This window comes from Oncorhynchus mykiss, chromosome 16 (genome assembly GCF_013265735.2).
Source record: "Oncorhynchus mykiss isolate Arlee chromosome 16, USDA_OmykA_1.1, whole genome shotgun sequence".
Taxonomy (NCBI): Eukaryota; Metazoa; Chordata; class Actinopteri; order Salmoniformes; family Salmonidae; genus Oncorhynchus; species Oncorhynchus mykiss.
Genome location: NC_048580.1, coordinates 59,487,147 through 59,499,627, shown reverse-complemented (window position 1 = coordinate 59,499,627; position 12,481 = coordinate 59,487,147). Strand labels below are relative to the sequence as shown.

Below are 12,481 nucleotides of genomic sequence, written 5' to 3'. Positions count from 1 at the left end.
TCTCTGTTTCTCTGGGTTTCTGTTGTCTTCCCTCTCTGTTTCTCTGGGTTTATGTTGTCTGACCTCTCTGTTTCTCTGGGTTTATGTTGTTTTCCCTCTCTGTTTCTCTGGGTTTCTGTTATGTCTTCCCTCTCTGTTTCTCTGGGTTTCTGTTATCAAATCAAATCAAATCAAATCAAATTTTATTTGTCACATACACATGGTTAGCAGATGTTAATGCGAGTGTAGCGAAATGCTTGTGCTTCTAGTTCCGACAATGCAGTAATAACCAACAAGTAATCTAACTAACAATTCCAAAACTACTGTCTTGTACACAGTGTAAGGGGATAAAGAATATGTACATAAGGATATATGAATGAGTGATGGTACAGAGCAGCATAGGCAAGACACAGTAGATGGTATCGAGTACAGTATGTACAAATGAGATGAGTATGTAAACAAAGTGGCATAGTTTAAAGTGGCTAGTGATACATGTATTACATAAGGATACAGTCGATGATATAGAGTACAGTATATACGTATGCATATGAGATGAATAATGTAGGGTAAGTAACATTATATAAGGTAGCATTGTTTAAAGTGGCTAGTGATATATTTACATCATTTCCCATCAATTCCCATTATTAAAGTGGCTGGAGTTGAGTCAGTGTCAGTGTGTTGGCAGCAGCCACTCAATGTTAGTGGTGGCTGTTTAACAGTCTGATGGCCTTGAGATAGAAGCTGTTTTTCAGTCTCTCGGTCCCAGCTTTGATGCACCTGTACTGACCTCGCCTTCTGGATGATAGCGGGGTGAACAGGCAGTGGCTCGGGTGGTTGATGTCCTTGATGATCTTTATGGCCTTCCTGTGACATCGGGTGGTGTAGGTGTCCTGGAGGGCAGGTAGTTTGCCCCCGGTGATGCGTTGTGCAGACCTCACCACCCTCTGGAGAGCCTTACGGTTGAGGGCGGAGCAGTTGCCGTACCAGGCGGTGATACAGCCCGCCAGGATGCTCTCGATTGTGCATGTCTTCCCTCTCTGTTTCTCTGGGTTTCTGTTGTCTTCACTCTCTGTTTCTCTGGGTTTATGTTGTCTTACCTCTCTGTTTCTCTGGGTTTATGTTGTCTTCCCTCTCTGTTTCTCTGGGTTTCTGTTATGTCTTCCCTCTCTGTTTCTCTGGGTTTCTGTTATGTCTTCCCTCTCTGTTTCTCTGGGTTTCTGTTATGTCTTCCCTCTCTGTTTCTCTGGGTTTCTGTTATGTCTTCCCTCTCTGTTTCTCTGGGTTTCTGTTATGTCTTCCCTCTCTGTTTCTCTGGGTTTCTGTTGTCTTCCCTCTCTGTTTGTCTGGGTTTATGTTGTCTTCCCTCTCTGTTTCTCTGAGGTTCTGTTGTCTTCCTTCTCTGTTTCTCTGGGTTTATGTTGTCTTCCCCCTCTGTTTCTCTAGGTTTCTGTTATGTCTTCCCTCTCTGTTTCTCTGGGTTTCTGTTGTCTTCCCTCTCTGTTTCTCTGGGTTTCTGTTGTCTTCCCTCTCTGTTTCTCTGTGGTTCTGTTGTCTTCCCTCTCTGTTTCTCTAGGTTTCTGTTATGTCTTCCCTCTCTGTTTCTCTGGGTTTATGTTATGTCTTCCCTCTCTGTTTCTCTAGGTTTCTGTTATGTCTTCCCTCTCTGTTTCTCTGGGTTTCTGTTGTCTTCCCTCTCTGTTTCTCTGGATTTCTGTTGTCTTCCCTCTCTGTTTCTCTGGGTTTTTGTTATTTCTTCCCTCTCTGTTTCTCTGGGTTTCTGTTATGTCTTCCCTCTCTGTTTCTCTGGGTTTCTGTTATGTCTTCCCTCTCTGTTTCTCTGGGTTTATGTTGTCTTCCCCCTCTGTTTCTCTGGGTTTCTGTTATGTCTTCCCTCTCTGTTTCTCTAGGTTTATGTTATGTCTTCCCTCTCTGTTTCTCTGGGTTTCTGTTGTCTTCCCTCTCTGTTTCTCTGGGTTTCTGTTGTCTTCCCTCTCTGTTTCTCTGGGTTTCTGTTGTCTTCCTTCTCTGTTTCTCTAGGTTTCTGTTGTCTTCCCTCTCTGTTTCTCTAGGTTTATCTTGTCTTCCCTCTCTGTTTCTCTGGGTTTCTGTTGTCTTCCCTCTCTGTTTATCTGGGTTTCTGTTGTCTTCCCTCTCTGTTTCTCTGGGTTTCTGTTATGTCTTCCTCTCTGTTTCTCTAGGTTTCTGTTGTCTTCCCTCTCTGTTTCTCTAGGTTTATCTTGTCTTCCCTCTCTGTTTCTCTGGGTTTCTGTTGTCTTCCCTCTCTGTTTCTCTGGGTTTCTGTTGTCTTCCCTCTCTGTTTCTCTGGGTTTATGTTGTCTTACCTCTCTGTTTCTCTAGGTTTCTGTTGTCTTCCCTCTCTGTTTCTCTAGGTTTATGTTATGTCTTCCCTCTCTGTTTCTCTGGGTTTCTGTTGTCTTCCCTCTCTGTTTCTCTGGGATTCTGTTGTCTTCCCTCTCTGTTTCTCTGGGTTTATGTTGTCTTACCTCTCTGTTTCTCTAGGTTTCTGTTGTCTTCCCTCTCTGTTTCTCTAGGTTTATGTTATGTCTTCCCTCTCTGTTTCTCTGGGTTTATGTTGTCTTCCCTCTCTGTTTCTCTGGGTTTCTGTTGTCTTCCCTCTCTGTTTCTCTGGGTTTCTGTTGTCTTCCCTCTCTGTTTCTCTAGGTTTCTGTTATGTCTTCCCTCTCTGTTTCTCTGGGTTTCTGTTGTCTTCCTTCTCTGTTTCTCTGGGTTTCTGTTGTCTTCCCTCTCTGTTTCTCTAGGTTTCTGTTATGTCTTCCCTCTCTGTTTCTCTGGGTTTCTGTTGTCTTCCCTCTCTGTTTCTCTGGGTTTCTGTTGTCTTCCCTCTCTGTTTCTCTGGGTTTCTGTTGTCTTCCCTATCTGTTTCATAGGTTCAGTATGATATACGCAGCCCGTGCAGTGATGTAATGGAGCCCTTTCAAATAGCCTATGTGTACCAGCAGAATGTATTGTGTTAACCTTTTGCGACGAGCAATCCCGTATCCGGGAGCGTAATCATAGCCTCAAATGAATTAGCATAACGCAGCGGACATAAATAGCCCTAGAAACTTTTCCTATTCATGAAAATCGCAAATGAAATTAAATAAATATATTCAAACACAAGCGTAGCCTTTTGTTAACAACACTGTCATCTCAGATTTTCAAAATATGCGTTACAGCCAACGCTAGACAAGCATTTGTGTAAGTTTATCATTGCATAATGCTATGCTAGCTCTGCTGGCAGCAGGCAACATTTTCACGAAAATAAGAAAAGCAACCAAATTAAATAATTTACCTTTGAAGAACTTTGGATGCTTTCACTCAGGAGACTCCCAGTTAGATAGCAAATGTTCCTTTTTTTCCAAAAATATTATTTTTGTAGGCGAAATAGCTCCCGTTTCTTCATCATGCTTGGCTGAGAAATCGACCGGAAAATGCTGCAACTATAAAGCCAATATTTTTTCAGAATTTGCTCCATAATTTCGACAGAAACACGGCAAACGTTGTTTAGGATCCATCCTCAAGGTGTTTTTAACTTTTACATTCGATAATATATCCGTCGAGGCAATTGGTTTCTCATAAGAAGCGATTGGAAAAATGGCTACCTCAGTAGTTACCCGAGATTTTCTGCGGGAGACACCATGTGACCACATGCTATATATGGTCCCTTACGGCCATTCTTCAATGGAAATGCCTAATAAGACGTCACAATGCTGTAGACACCTTGGGGAATACGTGGAAAACGTAAGCTCATTCGTAACTCATTCACAGCCATATAAGGAGTCATTGGCATGAGGCGGTTTCAAAAAATGCGGCACTTCCTGGTTGGATTTTTATCTGGGTTTCGCCTGTAACATCAATTCAGTGGCACTCACAGACAATATCTTTGCAGTTTTGGAAACAACAGAGTGTTTTCTTTCCAAAGCTGTCAATTATATGAATAGTCGAGCATCTTTTCGTGACAAAATATCTTGTTTAAAACGGGAACGTTTTTCATCCCAAATGTTTAATAGCGCCCCCTAATGCATAAAGCCCTCCCCTTTGTCCCCTCCCTCTCCCTCTCTCTCAGTGGAGGTGTACAACTGTGGGGTCGGCAGTGGGGATTGTTCCCAGTGTTGGGGACGTGAGGACCAGGGTCATCTGTGTGGCTGGTGTGACAACATCTGTAGAACCAGGGATGACTGCCAGTACATGAGTAGTCAGTGTCCTGACCCCGAGATCACCAAGGTAGGAATACACACACACACACACACACACACACACACACACACACACACACACACACACACACACACACACACACACACACAATGACCCATCCGCGAGATCCATAAGACTGGATACGTCTAACTGTACTGTACATACTCATTCATGCAATTCTCCATCCCGTCATTGTTGACCTAGGGCCTAATTTAGAACAGGAAGTGGTGGTGTGTCACATGACCTGTCACATGGCACTGTACCCTGCCTTTCCTCTGTCTTGTGATTGGGGCTTATTTTGGAAGGGGAAGTGTTATTACAGAGCTTCATTAAACCAAGTCAGTCTGAAACATCACTCTTTACTGTACAACTCCCTGACTGAATGACGCCACAGCACAGTCACAGCACTTAGGCACTGGCTCTTATGGAGGAACAACACAACTGATCTGGAGGGATGACAGAGGGCATGGGAACACTTAGCCACTGTCTAACCCTGTCTGTCTGTCTGGGCAAGTGCGTGTGTGTGTGCGTGCGTTTGCGTGCGTGCGTGTGCGTTTGTGTGTGTGGAGTTCTGTGCATACCATGTTGGTATTGAGCTCGGTACACAGTCACCCACAGAAATAGAATAGAGCAATATACATTACCGATGTGATCACACTACAACCACATTGGTCAGGGAAATGAATGTGTTTATTTGGATGCAGATCTCACTGTGGTCAGCACCTAGTGGTCATTAACCCCAGTCAGCTGAACACATGGGTTCAACTCTTCAGTTGGATTCATCTGAGTGACTGTGCTCCTTTCTATCAAGGCTTCTGAATATTTGTGGTTATGTCCCTATGTTTGAACTGCCAGGCATTAAAGAGTGTTTAGAGTTGCAATCAGACCCACTCTGAACGCTGCTGAATGCTGCCTTTATCTGTGCTGCAGACAGGAAGTACGGCTCACATGAGGCTCAGTTGGCCTAAACACTTCCTGTAGATAAAACCTGCCTGGCCTGGCCAAGCAGGGGAACAAAGAAGTCTGACACACACACATGCGCACACACACACACATACACACTAACACTCAACTAATCTATAGCATCTTACACACATGGGTACACCTTCATTCAAAGGCCAGCAAGGGTTTAGAGCCACAACATATAGACCAGTTGACGTTTTTTATGGGGTACATCCGCTTTAATATTGCAGATAGATTGCAGCTTCCAACAATGTAATTGCCTGCATCATTTCCAATCCCCCATATATTTTTGGGATATACAGTACCAGTCAAAAGTTTGGACACACCTACTCATTCAATGGTTTTTCTTTATTTTTGTTTTCTACATTGTAGAATAATAATGAAGACATCAAAACGATGAAATAACACATATGGAATCATGTAGTAACCAAAAAGGTGTGAAACAAATCAGGTGTAACAACACATGCACAGGATCGGTACATCCGAACATCACACCTGCGGGACAGGTACAGGATGGCAACAACAACTGCCCGAGTTACACCAGGAACGCACAATCCCTATATCAGTGCTCAGCCTGTCCGCAATAGGCTGAGAGAGGCTGGACTGAGGGCTTGTAAGGCAGGTCATCACCAGACTTCACAGGCAACAACGTCACCTTTGGGCACAAACCCACCGTCGCTGGACCAGACAGGACTGGCAAAAAGTGCTCTTCACTGACGAGTTGCGGTTTTGTCTCACCGAGGGTGATGGTCGGATTCACGTTTATCGTCGAAGGAATGAGCGTTACACTGAGGCTTGTACTGGAGGTGGAGCGTCCATCATGGTCTGGGGCGGTGTGTCACAGCATCATCGGACTGAGCTTGTTATCATTGCAGGCAATCTCAACGCTGTGCGTTACAGGGAAGACATCCTCCTCCCTCATGTGGTACCCTTCCTGCAGGCTCATCCTGACATGACCCTCCAGCATGACCCTCCTGCAAGACAGGAATGCCAGTGTTCTACCATGGCCAGCGAAGAGCCCGGATCTCAATCCCATTGAGCACGTCTGGGACCTGTTGGATCGGAGAGTGAGGGCTACGGCCATTCCCCCCAGAAATGTCCGGGAACTTGCAGGTGCCTTGGTGGAAGAGTGGGGTAACATCTCAAAGCAAGAACTGGCAAATCTGGTGCAGTCCATGAGGAGGAGATGCACTGCAGTACTTAATGCAAATACTGACTTACTTTCGATTTTGACCCCCCTTTTGTCCAGGGACACTATTCAATTTCTGCTAGTCACATGTCTGTGGAACTTGTTCAGTTTATGTCTCAGTTGTTGAATCTTGTTATGTTCATACAAATATTTACACGTTACGTTTGCTGAAAATAAACACAGAGTTTATATATACACATCTTCTTCTTTTTTCCCCCACTAACCTTCCACCCCTCCCCTAATTGGAGTAAACTAATGAACAACAACACTTAAGATTCTACTTTCAGCCTTTACATACTATATACATTTTATATAGTAAAATGTATATAGTAAAATAGTCAAATGTTCCTAGCTTCACGTTCCTAGGAACATGAAGGGAGGCGGCCATCTCTGTCGGCACCAGAAGTACAACAACAACTTTATTTGACTCTATGTAAACTGGAAACCACATATCCTGAGGCTGCATTCATTGTAGCTGGGGATTTTAACAAGGCTGATCTGAAAACAAGACTCCCTAAATTCTATCAGCATATTGATTGTGCAACCAGGGCTGGTAAAACCATGGATCATTGTTATTCTAACTTTCGCGACGCATATAAGGCCCTCCCCCACCCTCCTTTCGGAAAAGCTGACCACGACTCCATTTTGTTGCTTCCAGCCTATAGACAGAAACTAAAGCAGGAAGCTCCCGCGCTCAGGTCTGTTCAATGTTGGTTCGACCAATCTGATTCCACGCTTCAAGACTGCTTCGATCACGTGGATTGGGATATGTTCCGCATTGCGTCCAACAACAACATGGACGAATACGCTGATTCGGTGAGAGAGTTCATTAGAAAGTGCATCGGCAATGTCGTACCCACAGCAACTATTAAAACATTCCCAAACCGGAAACCTTGGTTTGATGGCAGCATTCTCGCAAAACTGAAAGCGTGAACCCTTTTAACCAGGGCAAGGTGACCGGAAACATGACCGAATACAAACAGTGTAGCTATTCCCTCCGCAAGGCAATCAAATAAGCTAAGCGTCAGTATAGAGACAAAGTAGAGTTGCAATTCAACGGCTCAGACACAAGAGGTATGTGGCAGGGTCTACAGTCAATCACGGATTACAAAAAGAAAACCGGCCCCGTTGTGGACCAGGATGTCTTGCTCCCAGACAGACTAAATAAATTCTTTGCTCGCTTTGAGGATAATATAGTGCCACTGACACGGCCCGCTACCAAAACCTGCGGACTCTCCTTCACTGCAGCCGACGTGAGTAAAACATTTAAACGTGTTAACCCTCGCAAGGCTGCTGGCCCAGGTGGCATCCCCAGCCGCGTCCTCAGAGCATGCGCAGACCAGCTGGCTGGTGTCTTTACGGACATATTCAATCAATCCTTATCCCAGTCTGCTGTCCCCACATGCTTCAAGATGGCCACCATTGTCCCTGTATCAAAGAAAGCAAAGGCAACTGAGCTAAACGATTACTGTCCCGTAGCACTCACTTCCGTCATCATGAATTGCTTTGAGAGACTAGTCAAGGACCATATAACCTCCACCCTACCTGACACCCTAGACCCATTCCAATTTGCTTACCGCTCCAATAGGTCCACAGACGATGCAATCACGACCACATTGCACATTACCCTAACCCATCTGGACAAGAGGAATACCTATGTGAGAATGCTGTTCATCGATTACAGCTCAGCATTTAACACCATAGTACCCTCCAAACTCGTCATCAAGCTGGACCCCGCCCTGTGCAATTGGGTCCTGGACTTCCTGACGGGCCGCCCCCAGGTGGTGAGGGTAGGTAACAACATCTCCACCCCACTGATCCTCAACACTGGGGCCCCACAAGGGTGCGTTCTGAGCCCTCTCCTGTACTCCCTGTTCACCCACGACTTCCTAGCCATGTACGCCTCCAACTCAATCATCAAGTTTGCGGACGACACCACAGTGGTAGGCTTGATTACCAACAATGACGAGACGGCCTACAGGGAGGAGGTGAGGGCCCTCGGATTGTGGTGTTAAATAACCTCACACTCAACGCAACAAAACAAAGGAGATGATTGTGGACTTCAGGAACAGCAGAGGGAGCACACCCCCTATCCACATCGACGGGACAGTAGTGGAGAGGGTAGTAAGTTTTAAGTTCCTCGGCTTACACATCACGGACAAACTGAATTGGTCCACCCACACAGACAGCGTTGTGAAGAAGGCGCAGCAGCGCCTCTTCAACCTCAGGAGGCTGAAGAAATTTGGCTTGTCACCAAAAGCACTCACAAACTTTTACAGATGCACAATCGAGAGCATCCTGTCGGGCTGTATCATCGCCTGGTACGGCAACTGCTCCGCCCACAACCGCAAGGCTCTCCAGAGGGTAGTGAGGTCTGCACAACGCATCACCGGGGGCAAACTGCCTGCTCTCCAGGACACCTACACCACCCGATGTCACAGGAAGGCCATAAAGATCATCAAGGACAACAACCACCCGAGCCACTGCCTGTTCACCCCACTATCATCCAGAAGGCGAGGTCAGTACAGGTGCATCAAAGCAGGGACCGAGAAACTGATAAACAGCTTCTATCTCAAGGACATCAGTCTGTTAAACAGCCACCACTAACATTGAGTGGCTGCTGCCAACATACTGACTCAACTCCAGCCACTTTAATAATGGAAATTGATGTAAAAAATGTATCACCAGCCACTTTAAACAATGCCACTTTATATAATGTTTACATACCCTACATTACTCATCTCATATGTATATACTGTACTCGATACCATCTACTGCATCTTGCCATCTTCATGTAATACATGTATCACTAGCCACTTTAAACTATGCCACTTTATGTTTACATACCCTACATTACTCATCTCATATGTATATACTGTACTCGATACCATCTACTGCATCTTGCCTATGTTGTTCTGTACCATCACTCATTCATATATCTTTATGTACATATTCTTTATCCCTTTACACTTGTGTGTATAAGGTAGTAGTTGTGGAATTGTTAGGTTAGATTACTCATTGGTTATTACTGCATTGTCGGAACTAGAAGCACAAGCATTTCACTACACTCGCATCAACATCTGCTAACCATGTGTTTGTGACAAATAAAATTTGATTTGATTTGATTTTACGGACACAATCTATTTTACAATAGTTATATTTTGTTTGTTTTTACTCCTATCCTTCCGCTAAACTCAATCCCTCCCATCTATTTCTGAAGATCATGCAGTTTGATTTATTTTTGCCATATATTTTTAACTGCTGTTTCACAAAAGTTTTTAACCAATATACATTTTACTGACATGGCATATTTTACATGAGTTATCGTGTTGTTATTAGTACCACCATTCAGCTCCACTCAACCCATCCCATCTATATCCTAACACCATCCCTACTGGATTTATTTTTGCCATATATTTTAAAACTGTGCTGTGATGTGTCACAAAAGTTCTGATCCTTTCTATTCTCATAGTTTCTACAGATTGTAAATGAAAGATTAATACAATTCTAAAAGTCATACTTTTTTATTGATCTATTGACTATGACATTTCAAATCACCCAGCAGTGCTATCTGCAGAGTTAGCTCCAGGTAAATGTTGCAATTCTTCAGCCATTCCTGGACCTGCGAGCAAATGTATGTATGTATGTATGTATATATCTATGTATGGACATTACCATAACAAATTATCTAATGATTCTGTCTCTTCGCAGCAAAATCTGCAGAGCTAGGATGGCTGTATCCCTCGTATATATAACATTGCAAGAATTATGTATAATATTTTAATTTGAAAAACTCTAAGTTATGAATCCAGCATTATTTTGCACATCAATTCATAAACCATGTGCCATAGAATCGATACGTCAGAAATCTCTTCCCAACTATTTTGCAATCTATATGGTAAATGTTGTCAATTTATTCATCCTTAAATGAAACTGGTGTACTTTTTATTCATCACAATTTTCTTTAACCTTTCTAGCGCAGGTGTTCCGCTAGCAGAACCCCTCGACAACATTCCGCTGAAAAGACAGCGCACGATATTCAAAAATATTTTTTTGAAAATGTAACTTTCACACATTAACAACTCCAATACAGCAAATGAAAGATAAACATCTTGTTAATCTACCCATCATGTCCGATTTCAAAAATGCTTTACAGCGAAAGCACAACATATGCTTAGGTCACAGCCAAGTCAAAAAAACTCACAGCCATTTTTCCAGCAAAGATAGGAGTCACAAAAAGCAGAAATATAGATCAAATTAATCACTAACCTTTGATGATCATCAAATGACACTCATAGGACATCATGTTACACAATACATGTATGTTTTGTTCGATAATGTGCATACTTATGTCCCAAAATCTCAGTTTACATTGGCAACTTACGCTCAGTAATGTTTTGATTCCATAACATCCGGTGATTTTGCAGAAATACTCATAATAAACATTGATAAAAGATACAATTGTTATTCACAGAATTAAAGACAGACTTCTCCTTAATGCAACCGCTGTGTCAGATTTCAAAAAAACTTTACGGAAAAAGCATAATCTGAGAACGGCGCTCAGAGCCCAATCCAGCCAGAGAAAATCCGCCATTTTGGAGTCAACAGAAGTTAGAAATAACACCATAAATATTAACTTACCTTTGATGTTCTTCATCAGAAGGCACTCCCAGGAATCCCAGTTCGACAATAAATGACTGATTTGTTCCATAAAGTTCCATAAAGTCCATAATTTATGTCCAAATATCCACTTGTTAGCGTGTTCAGCCCACCAATTCATCTTCATGAGGCGCGAGCCCTTCGTCCAGACAAAAACTTTAAAAGTTCCGTTACAGGTCGTAGAAACAAGTCAAACGATGTATGGACTCAATCGTTAGGATGTTTTTAACATAAAACATCAATAATGTTCCAACTGGAGAATTCCTATGTATGAAGAAAAGCCCTGGAACGAGAGGTAACTCTGTTGGGAGCGCGCGTCACGAGCCACATTTTTGGCTCATATATTTAAAAAAAAAAACAGGTCGCTGGTTATAGACAAGACCATAAGCAAATAGGTAAACTGGGATATGACTAAAGCGTTCATCAGGGTGATTTTTCCACAAATAGAGAGGTATTTTTTCTATCTATTTTTGCTAAATTTCTATGAAAATGTATAGCAGTTAGATTATTTATTTATTTTGGGATATATATACCGAGTACTGTATATCCACATCACCGTTAAACTATTTAATTGCTAAACTACACGGTAATGAAAAGTTGTATTTTTTTCCAATACGTAATATTTATCTGTATTTGGTTGCAATCAAAGAGGTTAGAAAAAGTATCCAGATCCTCTATGAGGCTGTGGAGGGTTCTAAATAGTGGATTTAAAAGAAAATTAATCATCAGCGTACAATGGCACCTTTATTTTTAACCCCTAGATTTCTAGCCCCTTGATATTATTGTTGGATCTGATTTTAATTGCTAACATTTCAATGGCCATAGTAAATAGATATGCTGATAGTGGACAACCTTGTTTAACTCCTCTTGACAGTTTAATACTTTCTGAGAAGTAGCCATTATTTACTATTTTACACCTGGAGATATAATGTATAACTTTAACCCATTGTATAAGAGATTTTCCAAAATTGAAATATTCCAGGCATTTGTATATAAATTCCAGTTGTACTTTGTCAAAAGCCTTTTCATAGTCAGCTATGAATACCAGGCCTAGTTTCCCAGTTTTTCAATTGTGTTCCATTGTTTCCAGTACTGGCCTTATATTATATCCAATGTATTGTCCATGTAAAGAAGCTGTCTGATTAGGATGTATAATATCCAACAATAACCTTTTCATCCAATGCGCTATGCATTTTTAAGGGGCCTCCAATTGTTTTTGGACTCAATCTTTCTATTTACCACTTGGATCCTGTTTCAGTAATAATGAAATCAGACCTAGTTGAGTATCTGATAATCTACCATTTTTATAAGAGTGGTTAAACATGCTAATAACAGTCCTCTGACTGTATCAAAAAAGTTTTGGTATACTTCCACGGGTATGCCATCCAGCCCTGGAGTTTTTCCGGACTTACAAGCTTTAATTGCATCAAGAACTTCCTCCTCTGTAATTTGCCCTTCAAATGGGTCTTTCTG

General features: G+C 42.5%; 1 protein-coding gene across 2 annotated transcripts in view; it reads left to right on the top strand.

The window, feature by feature from the left end:
- The window catches only part of plxnd1 (plexin D1), a 124,787-nt gene that overhangs the window by 39,171 nt on the left and 73,135 nt on the right, over positions 1–12,481 (top strand). For both annotated transcript variants that reach the window (XM_036947420.1, XM_036947419.1), the window contains exon 12: positions 4,067–4,224. In XM_036947420.1, the coding sequence (XP_036803315.1) occupies positions 4,067–4,224 (158 nt within the window). The remainder of the gene's footprint in view (positions 1–4,066; positions 4,225–12,481) is intronic.